General features: G+C 45.0%; 1 protein-coding gene across 1 annotated transcript in view; it reads left to right on the top strand.

Moving 5' to 3' along the window:
* The window catches only part of LOC147702949 (uncharacterized), a 4,293,369-nt gene that overhangs the window by 2,009,583 nt on the left and 2,271,258 nt on the right, over positions 1–12,528 (top strand). Inside the window, exon 11 of the mRNA XM_086929459.1 lies at positions 2,187–2,277. Coding sequence (XP_086785585.1) covers positions 2,187–2,277 — 91 coding nt within the window. The remainder of the gene's footprint in view (positions 1–2,186; positions 2,278–12,528) is intronic.

The raw sequence follows: 12,528 nt of genomic DNA, 5'->3' as shown, positions 1-12,528 counted from the left end.
CTGGAGCGTCCTGTTTAAATGGATGTACAAAGAGAGAGCGCCGATAGTACAATGCCCCCAAGCGTTCCAAAGTCGATTTAAGAGGTCAGTGAGCGCCGAGTCAGCACTCCCCTGTAATTTAAAACTTCCAAATGCGTGTGGCAGCACTCGCGCTGCAGCGCTATGCAAGCCGATCAAGTTAATGCAGATCAAGTTAATGCTGTAATTTAAAGCTCCCAAATGCGTGTGGAAGCACTCGCGCTGCAGTAGCACTCGCGCTGCAGTATGTTGGCCTTTTCTCCTGCTAGCTCAGAGTACACCATTTGCAACCCTAACCTTACAGTGTAACAAATGTGTGTGCAAACTTAGAACATGACAACCCTGATTCCCCAAGGAAATCGTGGTAACAGATCTAGAACCCTTTTGCTTGGACTCTCATGCATTCCCAAAGGAATACAGAAGAAATACTCAGCAAGGCATTTCAGTGTTTATTGTAGTATTGTGATTCTTGTATAAAATGTGTGTGCTGCGATAATCAGTATAATGAAACAGAGTAGAGTAATTAGCATTACGAGAATAGTGAAAAATGGCAATTCCACCATTGTGCTACATTAATGTAGAATATCTAAACATACTGGCCTTTTCTCTAATAAATGCTAAAAGAAAGTTAACAAAAAATGCCGTAGTCACAAAAAGGTGAGAAAGTATGGGCTGGTTTCTACGACTCTGCTTGAAGGTACTTTTACATTTATGTAATTTTCATAAAACAGGTACAGTAGTACATGTGGAAGGCTGTGTCATTTGCAGGTTTACAGCTGAACTATTGCTCATTTCATATTTTTTTAACTACTTTTTATTAGGTTTTAAAACAGATACAGTGTGAACACTAGTATAAATTGCTGCATAGCGATACAGTGAATATCTATGAACTTTTGCTCATATGATGAGGCATTTTGAGGACTGCCTGTTCCCCCTGCACCTGAATTATATGCAGCATACAATTCCACACAGTGGGAATGGCAACCCTGGGAAAAATATTTCTCCCTTTGGAAAAAAAGCCTTTCCCCAACACCCCAACCAAATCTGGGAGTCATTCTTCATCTTCCCATTTGGGAAGGTGAGTTACTTAGCTGGAATAAATCTCTGACTACTTATATGTTGGGGAGGGGATCAGATTTCAATTTATCAATGCCCCAAAAACATGCATGTTTGTGGACATTTATAAACTTAGAAGGATAACCACGCCTTGTTCTGCCCACCTCCCAGCCCTTACGTTAGGCTTTGGGAGTTATTCTGAGTACGGCGGTCAAAGGACAGCCAGACCTCAGTTCTCGCTGTGGCGGTCTGGCCACCGCCACCTCTGCAGGGCCATCCTCCATATTTCGAGTGTGGCAGTCAGAATCCTGCTGCCATGGTACAGCAGAAAAGGGCAGGAATATGCTGGTGGTCCCTCTTTGGCACTGCAGAGCATATTCCGAGTTGCATTATCACCGCCCATTTCATGGCAGTGAGCCTGCCATGAAAAGGTTGGCGGGGATGTAACTAATCTGGAACTGGGGTGTATGCGTGGGGGGGGGCACAGAATTTCACCCCTGTTCCAGCATGGCGTGGCATGCACGACATGGTGCATGCCACACCAAGCAGGAATGTGCTGCAGGCGCTATCATGGCGGCTGACTGCTCTTAAGGCTCTCCTTATGAGCCTAACACAGCTGCTCTGTGAGACCACTGCTGCACCCCCCCCTCCCCCTCTCCGCCCCAAATACAACTTGAATCTGGCAGGCGGGCGCACCACAGGCATGTCGGTCCTCCTGCTAGAGCGGTGGTGGCAGTCTGAAGGAGGACTGCCAAACTCGTAATAAGGCCCTTTATACTGCACATTTCTCCACAATCGCTGAAGTGTAATCTGCGGTATTAAAACTACTTACATCTGGCAGAATTCCCTTTATGAATCTCAAATAAGCATCAAATATGGCATTTTCAGCCTTGACTGTATCTTGACAGGTAAAAATGTATTTTTGATGTGGGCCAAAAGTTTTTAGAACGTTTTATTTTTAGAAAGTGAAGTGCCATTTGGTAGCAAATGGCTTAAGGTTTCTCCTCACAGAAATGGTTTGATCAGATTTATATTTATTTGTTCGCTTTAAGTTAAACAATGTTCAACATAAGATTTTATAAGATTGTTTAGATGTTACTTATTTGCGGCAGGTCACCTGAAAAAAATATGAAGAAAATTCCGTTGCACTCAATCGGACAGCTGGATCCCAACGCTAAGCATGATGAAGGATCTATAGCAAAGGTAATGTGCAGAGTTTTTACTCTGCGTTTTTCTTATTCGAAAGTGTGTTAATTTCTCATATCCATTTCTTAATCTTCAACAAACTTCATATTAAAATGATTGATTAAATGACGTCTCTTCCAGGGGATACTCATTAATAGTCATAAGCACTGAATTATCTCCGCCCATGAGCGGGACCCGGAACACATAAACAATATACATATATATGTGTAAATATAACCAAAAGTACATAGTACTAAGTAATTATACACATATACATGTATAATAACCATAATATGCAGCCTAACATTAACACATAGGCTAATGAAACCAAACCTTACACGTTCTGAAGCATGAAAATATGCTGTATATAAATGCAATAAACAGGCATGAGCCTAAAATGCATTTCATAGCCATGAAAAACCTTTTATTTTCATCAAAGAACCTGTTGTAAACAGTTATTAGCCTAAAAAGGCTGCATATGAAAAAATGTCTGTGTACAGAAAATCAGACTGGCACCCTGCCTTTAAGGCCCCAGAGAATCTGCACACTTTACCTTTAAGGCCTCCAGGAGAACTCTGTTCCCATCATGCCCCACAGGTGACAGTTAGGTCAGTTTTTTTCCGGCTTGTTCTGTGAGGAACCTGGAACTTGAGCTCTGCTCATTTGAAGTATTTTCTGTCAAAACTTGGTTTTTCTTGCCTTTTGTTGACAACATATAGCTTTGGTGGTGGTTTGTTATCCTTTTCTGACTAAGCTGTTGGTGTTTTTTAGTCAGAATGCCACCTTTATTTTACAAATGTCCTTCCTGTGGGAAGAAGATGTCGAAAACTGACCCACACTCTGTTTGTGTGGTGTGCCTTCCAGCTTCTCATAAGGTGGAAGATTGTTATAACTGCCTCAACCTTTCAAATAGAACTTTAAAAGAAAGGGAGAAAATGAGGTTGCTGGGCCTTCTGGAGAGAGAAAACCGTGGTGAGAAGAGTTCTAAAGGCCTATTACCATCTGCTAAGCTGTCTTCTTACCCTAAACGTCGAAGATGAGCATCTCCAGAAGGTAGAACTAAGAAACATCGACTCCAGGTAGCGTCGCCGTCAAAAAAGGTGCGCTCGACGTCGAGAACCAGATCGCTGTCGAAGAGAGCTCCGTCGACGTCGAGGACTTCGCCGGTGAGGCAAGGATCAGCGGCTCGACAGTTGCCGTCGAAATCCCTTTCGACGTCGAGGCAATTGGTGTCGATTGCAGTGAGGACGACGTCAGGAGTGCAATGCTCGACGTCGAAGGATCGTGAGAGGTCGACGTCGAGGGAGGAGAGACGTCTGACGTCGAAGGATCGTGTGTCGACGTCGAAGGGTAAAGGATCGACGTCGAGAAAGAGTCATTGGTCGACGTCGAAGGATAGACCGAGGTCGAGAGGGAGACATACGTCGTCGTCGAGGAAAAGGTCGACGTCGAGAGAAAGAATGACGTCGAAGGATTCAACGTCAAGACCTAAAAAGAGAAGGTCAAGGTCTCCATCGCGACATAGGTCGACGTCGAAGCATGCTTCGGGCTCGAAGCATGGAGTGTCTAGGTCTCCCCCACCTGAACATAGATCGGCGTCAAGACTATCAAGACCAGCCTCTCGGCCCTCAATTAGGTCTTTGTCGAGGTCAGAAATAAGTCCCAAACCTAGAGTGGAGACTTCCCCGCATGATCAGCAAGACAACAGATCTGCAGTGGGGCAAGAGATAGTGCACCAGGACTCTTCTGTGGTGGCTCATTCGGGCTCAACCTCAGGGCAGGTGTCAGATGACAGACAGTTGGTGCCCAGACAGCGGACTCCGTCTGGTTCATTGGTTTCTGAACACAGTGCAGCTTCTAGAGCTTCCAAGTCTTCCGCAGAACTGAATATTGTGCAGGTGTCACCTGAAGCTTCACCTGAGCATACAGAGCGGCCTATTAACTTGCCACCGAGGTGGTTGGAAAGTTTAAGGCATTGGAAGATGCGTCCGATAATGGGGGAGAGAGCTCCGGTCCCTCGGACGGAGCTGCATAGAAGATCACGCTCAAGATCCTTGGTGAGAGAGAAATCTCGTTCAAGGGAGCGTAGGAGGCAGCGATCGGCAATTACTCAGGGAAGACGTAGAACTCCTACTCCATCTTCTACATCGTCTTCGTCTTCTTCAAGATCTTCATATGGGGACTATTCTCCAACTAATTCTTCTACTCCTCCTTCCAGAGTGTCTCCAGTAGACGATTTAAGCACATTTAATGATGTATTATGTCGTGGAGCGAGTAAATTCAACATCAAAATGGTTGTTCCCCAGGTAGCAACGTCAGTCATCTTTGAAACCCTGCATCACAAGACGACTGGCAAGCCTCTTCTGCCGTTAGTGCCCGGGTTGATAGAACCAGCAATGAGGACATTCCTAACTCCTGCCACAGTGGGTTCAGGTCCTTCTAGGATTGCGAAGAAGTACAAGGCTCCAGAAGAAGACCCAATGTTTTTGCGGTCTGACCCACCGCCAGATTCCCTGATAGTAGCGGCAGTCAGAAAAGCACATTCAGCAGCATTTACCTCTTCTGCTCCACCTGAAAAGGATAGTAAGAGTATGGATTCATTGGGGCGAAGAATGTGCAATACCTCAGGATCGGTCATGCGAGTGGCCAGTGCGGCTGCTCTATTGGGCGGCTATGACCGTCTGCTCTGGGACTCAGTGGCTCGTTTTGCAGATAAACTCCTTAAGGAGGATCAGAAAGACTTCCTGGAAATAGTGGAGGAAGGAGGATTGGTGGCTAACCAGAGCATTAGCGCGGCTGCTGATGCGGCGGACTTGTCTGCTCATGGTTATGCACACGGTGTTGGCGCAAGACGTACAGCGTGGCTTCGCCTTACGGGGCTAAAGCCGGAGGCACAGAGGAAAATGGTAAATTTACCTTTTAATGGTTTGACTCTGTTTGGATCTCATGCAGACGACGAGATGTCTAAAATTAAGGTGGAGTTGGACACTCTTAAGGCCGTAGGCCTTGAGAAGAAAAAAGAATTTAAATGTCGGGGTACTTTTCGTCCCTATGACAAGAGATCTTTTCAGCAAAGGAGCCAACAGACGAATTGGTCTTCGCAAAATCAAGGCCAGAACCAACAAAGGTCGCAATTCCAGCAGCGGCTGCCTGGACGAGGTAGAGGCAATGGAAATAGGCAGCAATCATCTGCTGCCAAGCAGCCTCAGAAACAATGAACGGATGCTTTCTCTACAACCGTGTCCCACTCCGGTTGGAGGAAGTATTGTGCGTTATCTGGACGAGTGGAAACAGATCACGAAGGACAGATGGGTGATGGATGTCATTCAGAACGGGTACCTTTTGAGATTCAAGAAGCCACCCCCTGTCATGCGCCCTCTAAAGATGGTACAGTGGAATATAAAGCGCTTGCAACAGGAGGCGAACATCCTCTTGAAGAAGAAGGCCATAGAACCAGTTCCTTTCCAGCAGAGAGGTCAAGGCCTGTACTCTCGATTTTTTCTCGTACAGAAAAAAGGTCCAGTCACAGAGTTCAGACCCATTCTGGATTTGAGGCGACTGAACAAATTCATTCGGAAGGAAAGATTTCGAATGCTGGCTCTTCACCAGATCTTCCCTCAATTACACCAAGGGGATTGGATGTGCTCCATCGATCTAAAGGACGCTTGTTTTCATATCCCGGTATCCAGAAAACATCGCAAATTTCTCAGGTTTCAAGTGGCGGCTCGTCATTATCAGTACGCAGTGCTCCCTTTTGGCCTGAGATCAGCTCCCAGGACATTTTCAAAATGTATGGCTGTTGTGGCGGCTTGTCTTCGAAAGAGGCGGATTTTCATATATCCGTACTTAGACGACTGGCTTCTGAAGAGTTCATCCCCATCGCTTCTAGAAGAACATCTGTCGATTTGTCTTCAGCTCATGTACAAGTTGGGTCTGCAAGTCAACTACAAGAAGTCCATAATGAATCCCACCCAGAAGATCCACTACCTGGGTGCTCAGTTGGACACAGAAGTAGAAAATGTGTGTCCTTTGGAGGAGAGGTGGTCATCCATCAGAGCGAAGTGTCTACTTCTCCTTCAAACTGCACGTCCGACAGTTCGGCAAGTGTCCTCTCTCCTGGGGTCAATGGCGTTGTGCATTTTCTTTGTGCCAAACGCACGTTTGCAGATGCGTCCTCTACAACAGTGTCTGGAAGATCAGTGGAAACAGAGGACGGGATGCTGGGAGGACCGGATTTATCTCCAACAGTCTGCAAAAGTTCCATCCGGTGGTGGAGGAAGAAGGTGCACGTGATGAAGGGAGTCCCTTTTCATCAGGACCCACCAACGCAGACTCTGATAACAGATGCTTCTCTCCAAGGCTGGGGGGCGCATATGGGCCCTCTGCAGGTACAAGGGCTATGGTCAGACTTCGAGAAAGGATATCACATCAATCTACTCGAACTCAGAGCGGTCCATCTTGCTCTCAAGTCCCTGGCTCCATCTCTACAGACTCAGTCCCTCCTGGTGCAAACAGACAATACAACTACAATGTATTACTTAAACAAGCAGGGGGGTACCAGATCCAGGACTCTTTCCATAGAAGCCCAGACCATCTGGCATTGGTTACTTGCACGAGACCTGTCCATAACAGCAATTCACCTACCGGGGAGTCTCAACTCACAGGCGGACGACCTCAGCAGAGACTTTGTCGAAGCGCACAACTGGGTTCTCAACGAAGACATCGCGCACAGCATTTTCCAGGATTGGGGAACACCAGACATAGATCTGTTCGCAGACGCGGCAAACGCAAAATGCCCCGTCTTCGCGTCCAGGTTCTACCAGAAAGGGTCTCAAGGGAATGCCCTTTTGATAGATTGCTGTACGCCTTTCCATCGACACCGTTGATACCAGCAGTGATCAATCGGCTGTACAAGACTCACTCCAGAATGATACTGATTTGCCCAGAGTGGCCACGCCAGTGGTGGTTCCCAGATCTCCTCCAGTTGTCAATAACACCGCACAGGAGATTGCCGTGTCGCCCAGATCTTCTGTCCAAGCAGAAGGGGCAAGTGTTTCATCCCAATCTGCCCTCCCAGCGCTTGGCAGCATGGCTCCTGAAGTCATCCAGTACGGGCACTTACAGCTGAATCTGGAGTGTATGAACATCCTTAAGGAGCAAAGCGGCCTTCTACGAGACAATCCTACGGATTTAAGTGGAAACGCTTTTACATTTGGTGTCAGAGTAAGGGTCTGGACCCTATTCATAGTCAAGAAAAGGTGATCTTGCCTTATCTTCTATACCTTGCTGAATCTGGTTTGCAGTTTAATTCCATCAAAATCCATCTTGCTGCAATAACTGCTTATAAAAAATCGCCAACACAGATATCTTTCTTTCGAATGCCTGTGGTGAAGGATTTTCTGGAAGGGTTGAGAAAGGTTTATCCTCCAGTCAGGTCTCCTTCTCCACCCTGGGAGCTTAATGTGGTATTGACTAAGTTAATGGGTCCCCCATTTGAGCCTATACATAAAGCGTCTTTGCAACACCTGTCTTGGAAAGTAGCGTTCCTGGTGGCCATCACTTCTGCTCGTAGGGTGAGCAAAATCCAGGCTTTGTGTTGCAATGAACCGTACACAGTTTTTCATGGAAACAGAGTGGTGCTCAGGACTCATCCTGCTTTCCTACCTAAGGTGGTGTCGGATTTTCATATTAACCAATCCATAACATTGCCTACTTTCTTTCCGAACCCTTCAAGTCCGGCAGAACGGTCTTTACATTCATTAGAACTAAAAAGGGTTTTGAAATTTTACTTAGATAAAACAAAGTCTTTGAGACAGACGGACCGTCTGTTTGTGAACTATGGTCCTACAAATACTGGTTTGGCAGCATCCAAGAGATCCATTTCTAAGTGGATAGTGTCATGTATCTTACTGGCTTATCAGCTAGCCCACAAGTCTTTATCAGGTAGACCTAGGGCTCATTCTACGAGGGGAAAAGCTTCTACCACAGCTCTCCTTAGGAATGTGGCTATGTCAGAGATATGTAAAGCAGCTACTTAGCGTTCAGTGCATACGTTTACACGCCATTACTGTTTGGATTCTGATGCGCAGACTGATGCACAAGTGGGACAAGCATCACTCAGAAATTTGTTTGCTAATTCTAGTTAAACACTGTGATATTAAAGTATGGCTATGCTTTTATCTGTTTGCCCGCTTCTGGTGGGTATGAGCTTGCTACTCTATTCAGTGCTTATGACTATTAATGAGTATCCCCTGGAAGAGAAGGATTAGTTACTTACCTGTAATCCTAGTTCTCTTCCAGGGGTATACTTATTAAAGTCATAAGCACCCTCCCCCCACGCCGGGCGAGCAGTAGCATTGAGGTTTAACATTTCAATATGGTTTTAAGTGCAGATTCCTGCTAAATTTTACTGTACCGTACAAAAGAACTGACCTAACTGTCACCTGTGGGGCATGATGGGAACAGAGTTCTCCTGGAGGCCTTAAAGGCAAAGTGTGCAGATTCTCTGGGGCCTTAAAGGTAGGGTGCCAGTCTGATTTTCTGTACACAGACATTTTTTCATATGCAGCCTTTTTAGGCTAATAACTGTTTACAACAGGTTCTTTGATGAAAATCAAAGGTTTTTCATGGCTATGAAATGCATTTTAGGCTCATGCCTGTTTATTGCATTTATATACAGCATATTTTCATGCTTCAGAATATGTAAGGTTTGGTTTGATTAGCCTATGTGTTAATGTTAGGCTGCATATTATGGGTATTATACATGTATATGTGTATAATTACTTAGTACTATGTACTTTTGATTATATTTACACATATATATGTATATTGTTTATGTGTTCCGGGTCCCCACTCATGGGCGGAGATAATTCAGTGCTTATGACTTTAATGAGTATACCCCTGGAAGAGAACTAGGATTACAGGTAAGTAACTAATCCTTCTGTACTCAAGAATCGAGATTTTGAAGGAAAGATTTGAAGTACTGTTATTACTGTACTTCGATAGGTCTTGCTGAAACTCTTGTTTTCAAGTTAAGCATGTCACTTCTGTCTTCAGGGCTGTGATTCAAGAACAGTATTCTAAAATCAAGCGTCTCAGCTAGGAGATTGTATTTTTAATAACATTTTAAATGATAACATTGATATCATTCACATTCTACTGCTTCGTAGTCAAGTGCAGGAGGCAGCTTTCTGGAAAAAACATGAATTCCTTCCTTACGATAGATTAAGCCATGGCGTCTGCAGGGAGGGGCAAGGAGGGGCTCAGACCCCCCCTGGATCGCCGGTGTGGGTTGTAGTGCTGTGGTGCAGGCGCCATTCTTTTTTTTAATGTTGGCACTCCAGCATCCCAGTGACTCACTAGGCTGCTGGAGTGCAAGCGATGTTACAAAAAAGAATGGAGCCTTTCCGCACCACGGGCCGTAACTAGAGTGTCTAGCAGGGCTACTGCCGGGGGGTGAGGGTGCCATTGTGCAGAGGTGGTGCTAGCTGCCTCACTGTGCCTGTCATTGGTAACTGTGCACTATGCTACTACTCATCAAACTTAGCATAGCGCTCAGCTCCCCATGACATCGGACTGCTCTCGGCCGTGAGTCTCAACAGCCACCCTGAGTCTCAGGCATAATTGCAGGCAGGCAAGGCAGCACTGAAATTGGGTAGCTGAGCACTACCAATGATAGCTGCCTACTGCATTGCCTGACTTATGCAAGTCGAGAACTGGTCTGGACCAATCATGGACTGACTCCGACATGCCCCCGCCACAGATCCTGCAAGTGCACACAATGCGCAGGCTCCTCTCCAGCAGTGTTGCCAGATTGGGCTGTTTCCCACACAAATGGGTGATTTTTACCATTTGTGCAGGAAAAAACAGCCCTGGCAGGTTGCCGAAAGTTGGGCTACATTTGCCCATGTGTCCGCAAAATCCGTGGTTTCCGCGGTGCCCACAGATGATCTATAATAATCAGGGCCATCAATCATTCATAGCTCGAACGCCCTACTTATGACGGCCCTGTTTCTTGTTTCTGGCCTGCCCCAAGAGAGAATGGACCAATGATCTCACGAGGGGCAGTCCTGTCATCATTTTTTTTCTTCACTTTTGAATCCCTGCATTTGCCTCTTTTGCACAGACGCACAGTAGACTCCGAGTGCTGTGGTCTGGAGCTCGAGAGGCAGAGTCAGGAACGTCATGGCAAGGGCTGGTTGGCCAACCCTGCAGCTGCTTCCATGTTCTGTTGCGCGTGGGAGTCCTTAGGTACCAGTTATAAGACACGAGGGTCTGGAGGGAAGTTTAAAGTCCTAAATGGGTTCTATCCTACTAATTCTAATATATGAAAAAACAAATGGAATCCATAGGACTGCAAGGAGGTTATTCTTTTTAGAAGAAACATATAACTCTTAACACAAATATAGAGGCTATCACAACTCTCTACGTTAATGAGTGTATGTTAGAGAAGAAAGCAAAGAAAGAGACAAAGAGACAGAACTCAAAATGTCCTCAGGAAAGTCAATATCTCATCAATACACAACCATGTGCCCAGCGTCATCATCTGGGGTCCGAAAGAGCACTCCTATGTCTCTCTTGGAACTCAGAGAGAACACTAAGAGAGCTGTATCCTTCTGTGCGATACTTGCAGAAGGAGAAACAAATAAGATTGTGTTTAGAAATGGGATGAATTAAGGTAATATCTATTGTGCAGTGCAAAGGATACTGTGCAATAAAGTGCTTAAAAAGGATAAACTAATGAGATAGTTTACTATCCTTTCTACTGCTAATCCTAGCAATGTCCCATAGTTTTCCTGTTAAAAACAGAGTGAAAGTGAGAAAAAAAGATACATAACAGTTTGCAATTAATCACTGTTCACACAGTGAAAATGTTTCAGCCATTCAGGAATATTCTCCCTGGCTTTCTTCAGGACCTATATAACTATCTTGCCACTGCAATAAAATTAAATCACGAAAGATCATACATACAGTATTACTGACGTGATATTCTCATTTGAACCCTTGATGTAAGCATGATGGCTGGACGGCATCTAGGGAGAATAAACATAACATCTCTTTGTATATGATTGCCTTCTAATATCATTATGCCTCATTTAATATTTCAATAGCAACTTGATTAACAAAAAGCTTACCATTGCTTCACAAGGGGTAAGCCTCACCTCACTCGGCACCAGCTCAAGTTGTATTTGAGGCCTGCTCTACAAAGAAAAAAGTCCAACAACGCGTGTTTGTATGGACAATATTGATATGCCTTGATCATCAATGTATAAGTTATAAAACCATAGCAGTAAAACAGCCAACCGTTAAAAACCTCATAACCATCACAACTGTAGTCGCTGGTTGGATCATGTTGTCCTTGGCACCCTATTAATCACCCCCAAAAAATTCTGTTTTAGATGAGTATGGATCAATGTCATTACTTCCGTGGTTTAGTTGGTGCCCCCAAGGAACGGTGACTATTCGAAGGCACAACAACAAGGATCTAAAGCTTTATTGATACAAATGTATCTTGTCACTAAAGCCTCCAGAACTTGGTGTGCGGGGCATATTGCTTAAAGCACGCAGTAACCGTCCTATTCGATACATATATTCGCAATGGCCCGTCAATCAAAACGTGATAATTACTTCACATGGGCGTAATATTTTATACTACAGAGACGAGGGCCACAGTTGCGGTACTCAAAAGACCAACTCTCTTCCATAATAACATGCTTTGCATTCCGGTAATTATAAACGACAAACAGAAAGGGCTCATTTGTTATCCCCAAAAGAAAGAATATAAGAGAGAAAAATACCCTGTTTAAACCCACTTGTGCAAGAGTAGGCCACTGTGATGCATGTTTTTGCTCCTTTCTTGTAAGAATCATATAGTGACGAAAAAACGTTCGCAAATACGAATAGGTGCAGAGGTATCACTATACTCTCTACGCACTTACTGTGGGCTACAAATTAATAAGGAGAGCAGGTCATAGACATGCGCTTACCAACCGTCGATGTCCCTGGGCAGAAACTCCACTGGAGTGGAGGTGCCAGGGTACCAGCAGACCGCCATTTTATCCTCTATTGTGAAAATCTTACTAGGACGCTCATGTTGATGATGTATTGACGGCGTTGTACATCCGAACTACTCGACTGATGGGAGTAATAGTTCCTAGTGTAGTTGAATAAAGTTATACGAACTGTCCAAATCTCGCAAAAAGGTTTCGCTTCATAACCGGGCGTAGTAGCGTATCTGAGAGTACTACCTCGTTTAATAATGTCTGACGG

The sequence above is a fragment of the Lissotriton vulgaris genome, chromosome 7 (genome assembly GCF_964263255.1).
Source record: "Lissotriton vulgaris chromosome 7, aLisVul1.2, whole genome shotgun sequence".
Taxonomy (NCBI): domain Eukaryota; kingdom Metazoa; phylum Chordata; class Amphibia; order Caudata; family Salamandridae; genus Lissotriton; species Lissotriton vulgaris.
The sequence above is the reverse complement of the archived record's forward strand: the minus strand, read 5'-3'. Positions and strand labels throughout refer to the sequence as shown.